Source organism: Schistocerca nitens, chromosome 3 (genome assembly GCF_023898315.1).
Source record: "Schistocerca nitens isolate TAMUIC-IGC-003100 chromosome 3, iqSchNite1.1, whole genome shotgun sequence".
NCBI lineage: Eukaryota > Metazoa > Arthropoda > Insecta > Orthoptera > Acrididae > Schistocerca > Schistocerca nitens.
The window spans coordinates 159,710,964-159,726,117 of record NC_064616.1 but is presented as its reverse complement, the minus strand read 5'-3'; the positions used below and the strand labels follow the sequence as shown (position 1 = coordinate 159,726,117).

General features: G+C 43.7%; 1 protein-coding gene across 1 annotated transcript in view; it reads right to left on the bottom strand.

The window, feature by feature from the left end:
* Positions 1-15,154, bottom strand: part of LOC126249119 (sodium channel protein Nach-like) — a 187,658-nt gene that overhangs the window by 128,214 nt on the left and 44,290 nt on the right. Inside the window, exon 3 of the mRNA XM_049950770.1 lies at positions 6,195-6,360. Coding sequence (XP_049806727.1) covers positions 6,195-6,360 — 166 coding nt within the window. The remainder of the gene's footprint in view (positions 1-6,194; positions 6,361-15,154) is intronic.

Below are 15,154 nucleotides of genomic sequence, written 5' to 3'. Positions count from 1 at the left end.
TTATTGGTAACGCCACCTCTGTATGAAAATCACTGGCTGTGCTGTGTGCAGTCTGTGGCTGCTTTGCATTGTTGTAATACTCGCCATTGTAGTGTTAGGCAGCTGGCTGTGAACAGCGCGTAGCGTTGCGCAGTTGGAGGTGAGCCGCCAGCAGTGGTGGATGTGGGGAGAGAGATGGCAGAGTTTTGTAATTTTTCATGAACTGCTATATATATTATGACTATTAAGGTAAATACATTGTTTGTTCTCTATTAAAATCTTTCATTTGCTAACTATGCCTATCAGTAGTTAGTGCCTTCAGTAAGTTGAATCTTTTATTTAGCTGGCAGTAGTGGCGCTGGCTTTATTGCAGTAGCTCGAGTAACCAAGATTTTTGTGAGGTAAGTGATTTGTGAAACGCATAGGTTAATGTTAGTCAGGGCCATTCTTTTGTAGGGATTTCTGAAAGTCAGATTGCGTTGCGCTAAAAATATTGTGTGTCAGTTCAAAGCACAGTCTTATGTATAATTGTTCAAAAGGGGACGTTTCAATATCAGTTTTTACTCTATTTTTTTTCGAGTTGTCACGTAAATGTCTTCGCAGACGGGATAAGTTTCTAGTTACTCAGTGGTTTTCAGCACGCTCCACCTCATTAAAGTTTCGGGTTTGTAGAGAAATAACTTCCAGTCTATATCTTCGGAATTATGTTGGACGAGTGATCGGAAGGATACTGCTGTGCGCTTGATGACGAGAAGTACCACGAAAATGGTACAATATTATTGCAAACCAAGCGAAAATACATTTGTTCATGTCATCCCAGTGTCTAGAGATGGGTGTAGAAAAGCAAGCAAGCAGGTTCAGACCGGAAACAGCAATGCATTTGTGCCGAGAGGAAATGAGACTGAATTTGTAGAACAATTCTGAGAGTGAATTCGGTCCACTGAGGGCGCTCTGGTCACGTGTGAGGAGTGGATGACTTGTGACTGTCAGCTGCGGAGAAAATATCTAGTGCTGCGAGGAGTATATACAGTGCTGTCTCTCTTCGCGGTATATGTACGCCTGTCTGGATGTCGATAACTATATGAATGACATAAAAGCTGCTGTTTTTGTATGACGCAGGTTACGAATTTTATGTTTACTACATCGACGCAGTATGTGGTGATATATTTCCGGGTTGGAGACCGGTTTCACGGTCTAATATCCAAGCTCCTGTCCTAAGTGGCAGATCAGTGTAGTTGAGTAAGAGAATTTCAGTTTATGATGATCTGTAGGCCACTTGGCAAGATTTAATTGTCAGTGTGCATGCTGCTGCTCGAATGTGAAGGTACTGTGGCTTATGTACGTTTGTGGAAAGTAATCAAACCACTATTCACGTAAAAGCAAAAAAAAAAAAAAATACTTTTGTCTAGTCGACATAGAAGCATAGATTGGACATGGTGAATTATGATTTCAGTGCACTGAGGGGTATATCCGAACGTAAGTAGTGATAGATTTATTTCCTAAACAGCTTCAAAATATAGCAATGCAACTATTCCATCGGACCCTCTATGGTGTACAAACTGGAAGGGCAATATGGTTGTAACAATATGTCCCCTCACCAGCACCCCTAAGTGTACCCTCGCATTTTCCTTGTTCTTCTATCTATAATGATGTTGATTACAGTACACCAACACATGTGCGTGATGTCTTTCCAAGCATTGTGTTTGCTGGTGCGGTATTCACTGTCACATACTTTCGCGATGCCTGTCCTTCATAACACTTGTTTGAGAGAATCTTGGCAGGATGCAGCACCTTGCAGAAGCGCTAATTCGAAGACTTTGTCAAATAATTTCCTAGGACTGAGGAGAATCGAAACATAAAGGCGGTGTGAGTGTAGGCATATCATAATTTTTTTGGGCACGGTACAGATATAAAAGATAACTGAATTGATAATGTAATATATATATATATATATATATATATATATATATATATATATATATATATATCGCAGTGTAATGTTACTGTTGCGTATGTGTGGCATGACCAGAGAAAATGAGTGTGTGTCCTATTGCAAGGGACGTATAGATTCAGAGCATTAATAACCGTGAGGGTGTGAGGAAAATTTTTACTTCGATAATTATGTTCACTATAGATACTGAGATTCGTTCCAGAACGACAGCCGTCAAGTGGAGACGTTACCTTTACATCGATCGGTGTCAGACTGCAGCAGCAATCGTAATATTTAACTGTAGTTACACTGTTAAATTTGTTCCTGCCTCCCAATTTTCTTGTGAGTCTTGTATGTATTTGATGATATGTAGACAAGTTTAGCGAGGTTTAACTGTCAGTGCAATGTAGCGATCTATGCAAAGTAACTTCGTCATTGAAAGTCTCGTCTGCAGATAATAATGGCGGACGGTGCTCCCACACTGGCAGCAGCAGCAGTTTGACGGGTAAATTCAGTGACGAATGGGCTACCCTGTTAGGATCACCAGGAACAATGCACCCTGTGCTATTCTGAGAAGCATTGGAACATCTCTCTTGTCGCTGGACCTGCACCGCAGCTATGTGTCATGGCGCCAGTAACGGTGCCTAGGTGAACATGTATTTCGACTGGAATTTCTCAGGTGTCAAATATGGAAGGGATGCCACCGCCTCATGCTTGCCGAACCATAACGGACACCTATGCATCGCTATGCAGCTTTCGGCCTCGTCGCCACTTTGCAGGGCCTACCAATGCCCCTGGACTCCAGCATCGGCGTCAGGCGTCGTTTGGCTGGAAGTGTTTTTTACTAGCCACCTTTTGTTTGAACTATAGTCCATTGATTTCACTGACCAATAGAATGCTGCGAATGAATGAAAACTACCCCATACATGTGAAGAATACTGATTTAATTAATTTGCATAATTTTTTTTAATATGAGCATGGTGTTGGCGGTACAATAGTTAAGGGGAGGGTGTGTGTAAGTGGGTGACATGGAGCAAAACAACAGGTTATGTGCAGAACACTAGGTTAATTTGCATAATTTTTATGTAAAACGCAGCACAATGTTTGAAGTGGGTGAGTGACAAAGGAGAATGCGCCAGAAATGGTGTTCAAAAGCATGTGAAATTCGAAAAGTGCACCAGAAAATGGTGGAAGGACATAACTAATTACTTAATTTGGTATCAAAGGCGGTACAATACTTCAAGGAAAAGGGGGTGACATGGAAAACCATTTAACAGAACAATAAGTTAAGTGCTGATAAAGTCCCAAACATTAGGTTAAGACACACAGAGTACAGTGCCAAACATTAGGTTATGCAGCATGTTTGCTCCATGTAACTGTTTCTTACAAGACCTATATGTTTCCAAATAGCAGAGAATGATGAGCAAGAGAAATCCAACCCCACAAACTGAATTTTTTTATAAATAAACAATGTACCCTTGAATTTCCTGTTATGAGATCCTTCCTCACCACCATCTTGGATTACGTCACGGAAGGGACGACAGTGCCCTCTGTAGCAATACTTTTACTAAGCCAGTTGGACTCTGGACCTTGGGGTGAACACACTTGATGGCGGTACTGCCTCTAATTGTTTAAATGAAGACTTATGTCCAGCACAGGCAGAGTCCTTTTCCCACCAAACCCTAGGAGGAGGTGGCTGTCAGATGAGTTTGGTTAGTGGAGGTAGCCAAAGTGTCCTTTTATCCCGCCATTTTCTTAGGTTAGTGCAGGTGGCTGTGGTGTGTTGCATTGTCCTGATGGAATTTGAACTTCCCGCTATTTTCTAGGGATGATAGAGGAGGGGGGAGGGGAGGGGTTTTACCAGTGAGTGAGAGGTTAATTAAGTGATCAATTTAATTAAGTAGTCAATCAAACTGATAATAGTGAGAGGGGCGTATTCCAAGGGGTTGGGGGAGGGGGAGGGGGTGAGGGAACAGTAGGTTAAGTGCCTGTCAATCAAAACGAAGGATCCTCTTGGCAGAACAATAGGTTAAGTACCTGTCACTCAAAGGAGAACAATGTGTTTACCCCTGAGTGCATAGCTGCCCCTGATGCAGGCAACCCACACTAACAAAATGCACCACAACGAACTTTGTCCCTCTAGTACCAGTTACTCAACCATACAGAAGTACAAAACAAGGAAAACGTCACTATAAAAAATAAAGAATTTGCTTTATATGTATTCATATGGGCCAGCTGCCTCGTATATATCATGTATATCATATACCACATAAGGAAGTTATATATTAGTATTATGCTATGAGAGCATGATGCTGCTATGTTAGATAATATTGTTTATTGCGTTAGGCCCCTCTCGGTGACATTGCCATCTTCAGGTTATCTATGGGTTGTACATAGTCTGGTACAATATTTCAAACGTTGATGTAGATAATTTAACGTATTACTGATTTATGGTTTGTTACATACATCAAGTGGTCTTGATATCCGTATGACATCTTTGTCTCAATTGCTGTCGCACTACTGTATTAAAGGAGCAAACTTATTATGTAGTGTGACAGCAACCGAGACATCGACGTCATATGGATATCGAGACCACCTCATGTGTGTAAACCATATTTCTATAACACGTTAAGTTATCTACCTTAGGAATTGAAATACTGTACCAAACTATGTGCTTTCCTTAGATAACCTGAAGATGGCAATCACGAAATAGGCCTGTCGTAATAAACAACATAATCGATCACAGCAGCATCTAGTTCCATAGCATAATAAATAAGGAACTCAGATTAAACACCCAAAGCTTAAGATACAGAACGTCACGAATCGGATACTGCGAAATACACACAAATGGAATGGTCTGGAGACATAAAATAATCCGATGGGATGGAAAACAAGCTAGTTAAGTAATATCATAGGCATTCACAGTTCTTACCCTTAAGGTTAATACAGTCACGTCTGATTTAAAAGTGAGGCTGACGCCAACATTATCCTCTTGCAGGAAGAGACACAAACTAACTTAAAAGGGTCCCTACGTCTCAAACAGTCATGAACTTTACTCTTAAAGAAACAGCGGGTATTTGTGACGGTATCCGAGTCAGAGATATTGATAAACTAGAACCCTGTTTATGTGCAAAATTTGCGACGTCACCTTTCGTTTTTGGCCCCATCAGGTAGCAGCATGAAGGTGGGACAAGCTGCCTTCCTCAAACACAAAATAATTTATTTTCTAACACAAAATCTACTAATAGGAGGTGATTTTAGCTGTGTACTGAATGCGAAACACCACTGGCCCAATAATAACTACTGTAAAGAATTACACCACCTCGTGAAGAATTCGTGGCTAAAGGTAACATGGCAATTAATATTACTCATATTTGTAAAACATATTTTACTGCGATCGATTTCAGCTAGCCAAGCTGGTAGACCGTAGGTACTATGGAGCATACGTCAAAGAGTGCTCACTACAGATGTCTGCCTCGCATCATCTTCCGATCACTGGACATTATTTTTACCATAAAACCTAGACAAACAGCCTGAAAAAACGCATAGCGTTTACTGGACGTTAAACGTCTCCCACCTAGATGACGAAGACTACATGATGCTGTCAGAACCACACAGCCCGACTGTGTATTTTCACTTGACAATTTCATATCAAAACAGTACACAGGGTGGAGAGTTGCTTAAAGACGCTTAGTAATATATCTATTATTCATGGATCAAACCAACGAAGTAAAGCGAGCCGTGGAATTCGGCGTCTGATACTTTGACAAGCCGACTGATTGTCATCTGGAGGCATTCCTTATTAGTGATTATCTCTAGGCGCCACCTGCATATCCAGTCTTCACCATCCACAAGCACCATCCAGTCGTCTCCATGTGAAGAAATGGCACAAAATAGGGGAAGTTTGTTATCGGTGAACGATCCCATGTTCTCAGTTGCATTGTTGTCAGCGCAGTGTTCTCTGCCACTGGAGGACAATACGTCCTCGTCTTATTCAATTGCCATGACGGGAGCTGATAGCAATGTAGACTGTCGATGTGCTTTGATCGTGTTACAGCTGGATCCTAGGTCTTGCTTTATTGAAAACTGCTGCTTTGTTTGTTAGTTCTTCTTGAAGAGGGCTATCTACAGCCTCTTTTAGGCAACAATGGGATTGTGCAGTATGATCAACGTTAGTAACTGGTAAAATTTCAGCGTAACCACAGAAATGAGTAGTAGCTATAAATGTATAACAAGAAAATATTTTTCTAAGGATACCTTATAGATATGACGACGTGATCAGTACCTGTAGCAAGAATTCTGTGATATTAAGGCCCCACAGCCTCCGCAGCACGATGGCAGCCAGACGCAGGTGGCGCTGACGTGCAGCTGGCGCCTGAAAGTTGTAGAAAGTGAGCGCATGGACTGCTGCCACCAGCTGCTCGTCCGGCACAGTGGAGTCGTTCAGCAACCTGTGACAACAGCAACACACACAGCTGTAGACTGATGACTGTGAGATATGAGAGAGAGCACCACAACCAACACCTGTCGCTCTGACATTGCAGGGAAACTCACTGCCGCGCGGAGTGGCAGGGCGGTTTAGGGCGTCATATCACGGACTGCGCAGCCACTCCCACCGGAGGTTCGAGTCCTCCTTCGGACATGGGTGTGTGTGTTGTTCTTAACATAAGTAAGTTTAAGATAGTTTAAGTAGTGTGTAAGTCTAGGGACCGATGCACTAAGCAGTTTGGTCCCTTAGGAATCCACATACATTTAAATACTTTGGAAATTCACCCAGTAACTACCCACGAATGAGGACGGTGGTTAGTCAGGTTTAGTGCTGGCACAGAGCTTGTGCATGGAAGTTGTAGAAAGTGAGTGTAGTGTCCGTCAGTGTAACGAGTTGGATTGGCGCTTTAAAACACGTCGAACACTATGGAATGGTTAAAACCACAATATATTCAGTATGAAGCATACTTAAGTTTGTATCCTGTACTCTTGCTCTCTGTCTCTGTCTCTCTCTCTCTCTCTCTCTCTGTCTATATATATACAAGGTTATTACAAATGATTGAAGCGATTTCACAGCTCTGCAATAGCTTTATTATTTGAGATATTTTCACAATGCTTTGCACTCACATACAAAAACTCAAAAAGTTGTTTTAGGCATTCACAAATGTTCGATATGTGCCCCTTTAGTGATTCGGCAGACATCAAGCCGATAATGAAGTTCCTCCCACACTCGGCGCAGCATGTCCCCATCAATGAGTTCGAAAGCATCGTTGATGCGAGCTGGCAGTTCTGCCACGTTTCTTGGTAGAGGAGGTTTAAACACTGAATCTTTCACATAACCCCACAGAAAGAAATCGCATGGCGTTAAGTCGGGAGAGCGTGGAGGCCATGACATGAATTGCTGATCATGATCTCCACCACGACCGATCCATCGGTTTTCCAATCTCCTGTTTAAGAAATGCCGAACATCATGATGGAAGTGCGGTGGAGCACCATCCTGTTGAAAGATGAAGTCGGCGCTGTCGGTCTCCAGTTGTGGCATGAGCAAATTTTCCAGCATGTCCAGATACATGTGTCCTGTAACGTTTTTTTCGCAGAAGAAAAAGGGGCCGTAAACTTTAAACTGTGAGATTGCACAAAACACGTTAACTTTTGGTGAATTGCGAATTTGCTGCACGAATGCGTCAGTATTCTCTACCGCCCAGATTCGCACATTGTGTCTGTTCACTTCACCATTAAGAAAAAATGTTGCTTCATCACTGAAAACAAGTTTCGCACTGAACGCATCCTCTTCCATGAGCTGTTGCAACCGCGCCGAAAATTCAAAGCGTTTGACTTTGTCATCGGGTGTCAGGGCTTGTAGCAATTGTAAACGGTAAGGCTTCTGCTTTAGCCTTTTCCGTAAGATTTTCCAAACTGTCGGCTGTGGTACGTTTAGCTCCCTGCTTGCTTTATTCGTCGACTTCCGCGCGCTACGCGTGAAACTTGCCCGCACGCGTTCAACGGTTTCTTCGCTCACTGCAGGCCGACCCGTTGATTTCCCCTTACAGAGGCATCCAGAAGCTTTAAACTGCGCATACCATCGCCGAATGGAGTTAGCAGTTGGTGGATCTTTGTTGAACTTCGTCCTGAAGTGTCGTTGCACTATTATGACTGACTGATGTGAGTGCATTTCAAGCACGACATACGCTTTCTCGGCTCCTGTCGCCATTTTGTCTCACTGCGCTTTCGAGCGCTCTGGCGGCAGAAACCTGAAGTGCGGCTTCAGCCGAACAAAACTTTATGAGTTTTTCTACGTATCTGTAGTGTGTCGTGACCATATGTCAATGAATGGAGCTACAGTGAATTTATGAAATCGCTTCAATCATTTGTAATAGCCCTGTATATATATAGACAGAGAGAGAGAGAGAGAATGCAGATATATATATCACTGCATTCTTGTCAGCACACTCAATGTGATGTGGGAGCATTCGGAGAATACTCTCAAGTAATCTCAAGATATTCTGAGGTGGAGCTCTCCATGCGGAGGTTTAAAAAGACGCGTGGAACTAACAAAATTGGAGAAGGTGAGATGAGGCAAATTCGGCGTCCTCTGTTAGCGTGTGTACCGCTTCTTCGCCACGTATGGCGAGCCCTCTATAGCAGCGGCTAGTTTAAATGTTTCTTCTGTGCAGGTGTGAGTTGCGCGGGACGCTCCAAGTGCGTTCGACATGGCACTAACCAATGTGTGCCCAAGGTTTGTCTTGTGAACCACCAGGGACCCATGCCTAAAACGAGAGTTAGTACTTCAATGCAACGGCACACCTGTCTGCAGTATTGATACTGCTGTGGACGCCGAAGGCTTAATGGCCGATGACAACTTCGTGTATATGACAGACGTCGATGTGAACGGCGACGAATGCTGCGGCTGCTGCAGCGATAGTGGAGGCGGCAACGGCTGCGTGTGTGGGCAGGGATTCTCCTCTGTCGCAGAGCCATTTCAAGACCCATGTACACGAGCGTCAGGAATCGGCAACGGCTGCTTTAAGGTAACAGCCTGGTATGTAGCCAGCGTTTCTGAAAGATTCACAGATTCACAGTAATCACGAAAACGTAGTTGATTTTGATTCCATTTTGCAGCGAACGGTATATAGAGCTTGATCAATCAACTGAGCGAAGGTATTGGCATGTAATACTTCTCCTGGCGAAGCGTCGCAAAGTGTCAGAGTGCGACAGGTGCTGACAACTAACTACAAAGCACTTTACGTCGAGTACTAAGAACGAAATTTGAACGTTTGAGCCTGGAAAGTGCAAATAAAACGGTCGGCTTCACCGTTCGCTTGAGGATAGATTGGTGGCAGTCAGATATGATGAACTCCATTTCGCTAGCAAAATATTTCAAATTTCATCTCAGAAACCGTGGACCACCGTCTGAAACGATTGTCTGTGGTGTGCGTGGTGAGCAGACGGACCGAGTGGAATGATTTTATGGAACCATTCTTTCTGTAGTTTTCTTTAGATTTTTGGTATAAAGCGCTTTACAGTCGAGCTGTGGCTGTACATGGTCTGGTGCGACACCGAATGTTTCTAGATACAGCAGCTACCCTCATTCATCCCAAGTGAACAGCATTCCCATGACTGGGACTGCAGACAGTAGACGCTACTCGAAAGCATACGGTTGGAGGGACACATCCGAAGTACCATCTGCCAGCCAATCAGAGGAATGAGAACGGTCACGTGGGAGACGTGGAGCGGGCTGGCGAGAGGGCATCGGTACAATGGGTTCGCTCTCTTGTCCGCCTGCTCTCGTCCCGACTAGACGTGGTCTCCTGTTGTCTTTCCAGGCAGTGTGGCCCTCAGGATGGATGTGACAGCCTCCTGCCACGCTGCGCTCTATAACTTCGTGTCAAGTTTAAAAGCAGATGATGGGGAAATTTACCCTTCTCCGTGAATCAGACACTATTGGTGTTACCTTTTCGGCAAATTTTCTGACACTCCCCGATGCCCACATATCTCTGTCCATGGATGCACATCTTGTGTCAGCCGCGGGGTTACAATTGACCGTTTGGTTCGAAATGGCTCTGAGCACTATGCGACTTAACTTCTGAGGTCATCAGTCGCCTAGAACTTAGAACTAATTAAACCTAACTAACCTAAAGACATCACACACATCCATGCCCGAGGCAGGATTGGAACCTGCGACCGTAGCGGTCACGCGGTTCCAGACTGTAGCGCCTAGTGACCGTTTGGCCCCGGTTATTGGCTGTACTCTGTTAGCTCATAGTTTGGCTGCATTTGACTGGGCAATGTAATAGTCCGAATTCTTTTGGCGTCAATTTCACCTAGAACACATAACGCCGCGTGGGAACGCACTAGCAGCATGTTCGGCCGTGAACTGCCCTTTTCTTCAAGCCGCCTTGCTGCCACGCCGCCTTCACGCTGCCTCCGAGCTGATGTGCCTGGCGTGAGCTGCCTGCTACGCCGTTGCCCGTGTCCGACCCTGACCGCCACGACGCCGTGGATCGATGCCGACGCCGACGCCAACGCTTCCGTCTTCATCGTCGCCTCGCGCTGCGCCGTGCTTCCGACCTCGTTGACACCGCCATCTTCGCATCGCTTCGACCGACAGCAGAAAAGCTGAAGTAAGCTTTGCTGCCATGCATACCTGCTCCTTGATGCAGTCTTCATGAGAGCTGCTGCGGTTGCAATTGGTTGCGGTTGGGTTTTAATGTTCATTTAAATGTTGAGACTTTTTTAAAAGTCTTCCAGTCTTTAGATATTCTGTCCTAGAGCTTGTAACCGTGCCTGGCACACGCTCCCGTGGCTTACCAGAACAACAAGACGCAGCAGATGCAGGAAATCCTGAGGTACACAACACTGCTGAACCTAAAGAGCGCCGGACGGGGTGCCGAGCGGTTCTAGGCGCTACAGTCTGGAACCGCGCGACCGCTACGGTCGCAGGTTTGAATCCTGCCTTGGGCATGGATGTGTGTCTTGCCCTTAGGTTAGTTAGGTTTAAGTAGTTCTAAGGGACTGATGACCTCAGAAGTTAAGTCCCATAGTGCTCAGAGCCATTTGAACCATTTGAACATAAAGATCAGATTAATGCATTATTGCTACAAACAATGAAGTTACAGAAGACAAGATGCTGACATAATACAACAACGTGATCATGGAATTAGGCATGCATCAGGCCAAACTGCTGCAAGCACGTCTAGAGCTTCTGCGGTGGATGCAGTAACTTCTGTACCATATTTTGCTAGTCCCAATGGTGCAGCCTCTTTTGCTCCCTCCTTGGCGAGAATGTTACCACCTTTTTGCAGAATGTCCGACACCTAGGACGCCCTAGCTCCTGGCTGGATAGCTTTCTGCTAAACATAACAACACTACATCCCTTAGGTGACATGTGCAATAAAGTGGAATCAGTGGATGCCTTGCACTATTCACAACATTTGATATCCTTGTAAAGAGAGCGCTACTCCGACAAAAGAAGTGTCATTTACGACAGATATCGTTCGTCCACTTTGCGCCGTATAAACTATAAATACTTCTGGCTTTCGTTTATCGGATATGAGCTGTCTTGTCGAACATACACTGCTGGCCACCGTAAATGCAACACCCTGAAGGAAGCATCCGAATCAAGTGAAATTTACACCATGGGTTTGCAGCGATGAGATATGCAACTGATTAGAATCTCAGCGCAGACGCACATCACGCGCGCCTGTGGCGCCACCTCATAGCGCCATTTAAGGCTTGGCGATTTCGACGAGTGTACGTTCGGCACGTGTGTTTACCTTGTGGTTGTTTCACAAGACGATCAGTTATGCCTCGTAGACAACAGCGAACATCGTTTGATCAAGTATCCGAGTTCGACAGAGGAAGGATAGTGGCTTACCGAGATTGTGGATTATCATACAGAGAAATCGCTAGTCGTGTTAGATGAAACCAAACAACTGTAATGCGGATATGTGACCGTTGGATGTAGGAGGGTACGACGGACCGACGTGGTCGATCGCATTCACCTCGGTGCACCACTGCACGTGCTGATAGGCAAATTGTGCGCATGGCAGTGACGGATCGCTCAGTGACATCCCGAACCATAGCACAGCACATTGCGTTTGTAACGCATCATCCAGTGTCTGCGCGTACCATTCGACGCCGTTTACAGCAGAGTGGTCTGTCCGCAAGACGTCCATTGCTTCGTCTACCATTGACGCAGAACCACAGACGTCTCCGTCGCCAATGGTGTGATGACAGACGGATGTGGACGGCAGAATGGAATGACGTTGTCTTTACTGACGAGGCACGCTTCTGTCTGCAGCACCACGATGGTCGGATTCGAGTGTGGAGACACCGTGGAGAGAGGATGCTGGACAGCTGCATTATGCACCGCCACACTGGTCTTGCACCGGGTATTATGGTATGGGGCGGTATTGGATATTACTCTCGCACGCCTCTAGTACGCATTGCCGGTACTTTAAATAGCCGGCGCTACATATCCGAGGTGCTGGAGCCAGTTGTCCTTCCTTACCTTCAGGGCTCGGCCACAACCATATTTCAACAGGATAATGCGCGACCACACGTGGCACGCATTGTCCAAAGGTTCTTCGTCAATAACCAAATTGAAGTGCTTCCCTGGCCGGCTCGCTCTCCGGATCTTTCGCCGATAAAAAACATGTGGTCCGTGGTTGCTCAACGAGTGACCCAGATTACATCCCCAGCTGCCACACCAGATGATCTTTGCCAACGTGTGGAAGCTGCTTGGGCTGCTGTACCCCAGGAACACATCCAACGTCTCTTTGACTCAATGCCGAGACGTGTGGCAGCGGTGATCTCCAACAATGGCGGCTACTCTGGCTACTGATTCTGGCAGGAACCACATGTCACAGACGTCTGTAAACGTAATCATTTGATACTTGGTCAACATGTTATCTACAAAATAAATTTTGTCGTGCTACCTCTTGTCTTTCTTGGTGTTGCATTTACGGTGGCCAGCAGTGTATGTCCTGGGCAGGGATGCCACGAACAATGCGGTTCTAATTGAGAAGTTGAGGCCAGAGTTATTGGTGTATTCATTTGCAGAATAAATCCACAGATTGGGATTGAGGTTAAAACGGCTTCCCCAACTTCATTACACGGTGCCGTCAGATTGGCTGTTTCACGTGAGGCAGCGACACGCTTTGTTTCTACTTCTGCGTGAAACAACGAATCCCGAAACGTTTTGTAAATGACTCAAACTGACAATTGTATGGAAAACCGAATCACATGGCACAGCATTGCCATGAACGGTGTTGTATGACATGTCATACAATAGAGCTGTAGGGGTTGCCCACTGCTGGACTGGTAACCCAAACTGTTTTGTTAGGATACTGACTGAGGACAAGTCTGGCGTCGTTTGATGAAATTAATCAGTATCCTTTTTTACTCAGAATACAAGTTGTTGCGTTGTCTCCCACTATGGCGGTTAGCTATGTAATCTACAGACGAATCTGCTGTATCCAGCAGCGGACTCAAGGCTGCCAAGGACGCTACATCAGCTCTGAATGGAGGTTTATGACATCCTTAGTAGTAAGGCACTGCAGGTGTGGTGCCATATTACAGCTAAAACAACTGCGAATATCATATTTCACTGACATCAGCATTAGCACTTCCTTATCTCCAAGGGCATATCAGGAACCATGTGCCAGTGTCTATTAATTGCAGTGAACATAAAATCATAAGACTGAAATCTGTTAATATGCTTAAATATATTGGTGACAAACCATCAAAATTTGAGGGATATAAATTAACTATTGTTGGAAAAGAATATGAAGGTACAGGACAATTAATGAATCAGTTAACCAAAAAACAGGTTACTGTGTATGGTGTGGGAGAAAAATTTCATGCTGTTAATTTACCACATTACACAGATATATTATTCAATTCAGGATAAAATAAGATGAAGTAAAGGCACAAAATGTAAAAGTTTGATAAAAGAAATTGCTACAGATTATTCTCAAAATGAAGACAACCTCTTACAAGTACAGGTTTTTTAGATGCACAAAAGTGAAGGGTTAATAAAAAAATACTGAAGAACCATATAGATTTGGGTGAATATTGTTAGAGATTTACTCAATAGATTAGCAGTTCTTCATGGAGACGAATTAGCTGGAAATAAAAATTATTACAATGAAACGTTGGAATAACACAGATGTTAACAAATGAATTTAATGATTTTTAATCAACAATCCAAAAGGAATTCCATATTTCATTGGATTTTTGAGTAACTTAACACACAGAGCGGGAAACTTATTAAGTGATTAAACTGGACTTTAAATAATTTGCTATTGCCAAAGGTACATCTCCAAGGATATTCATACTGCGGACCATTCACTAAACTAGATCAATGACTAACACTGATAAGGGTGTAAGTTTCTTGGATTAAACCTGCAAAAAGCATCATACTGCATATAGAGATAGTAATGGCTTTAGAAAAAGCAAATAAACAACTTCATTTAGCTGCAAAATAAAGAATGCATGTTTCTGATGCTTCATTTGGAGAAAAATAAGCTACAGGTGCAGTTAGAAAAATAATGTATGGAAGAGAAAGTTGGGAATGGGTTGTGACGTTGCGTCAGCTGAAGCATACTTTAGATGGCATCTTGATGTAATGGTTTGTGAGTATAAAAAACATTAATCCATATAAACATTCTTATCTCCATAAATGAATAACTTCAGCAGTGATTATGTTTTGGTACCCAGATCAACTAAATTAAACTCAATAATGAAAAATTAAATAGAAATGATTATTTTTAAATGAGATACAAAATAAAAAAGACATAAAAATTGGTGGCAATTTACTCATAACACTAGGTACACCTGTTGAAGAAAAACTATTGAATATCTAACAAAAAGGAATAAAGATTCAGGACCAACAAAACATGAAGGGGAATTTATTCCTTTATTATTGACAACACCACCACATCTAGCTACTATTGATTCACTTGCTGGTGGAGCAGCTGCTATCCCAACAGCAGTAATGGGAAAAATAGCGATAAAGAGGTAGAAGAATGAAAAAGTCGTAAATTAACAGTTGAGCAGACAGCTGGCGTTGGAATAAAAAAAAATGGAAATAGTAATCCATATGTTCCTAATGCATTAAGTATTTTTGACATACAAAAATATGCTGAACAATTAAAAAGCCAGTATTTTCATGGTGTCTCTATTTTGAATCTGAAATGCTTAATTTTGATACATCTGACCATGGTGGTAATCATCAGATACGCTATTATGAAAATA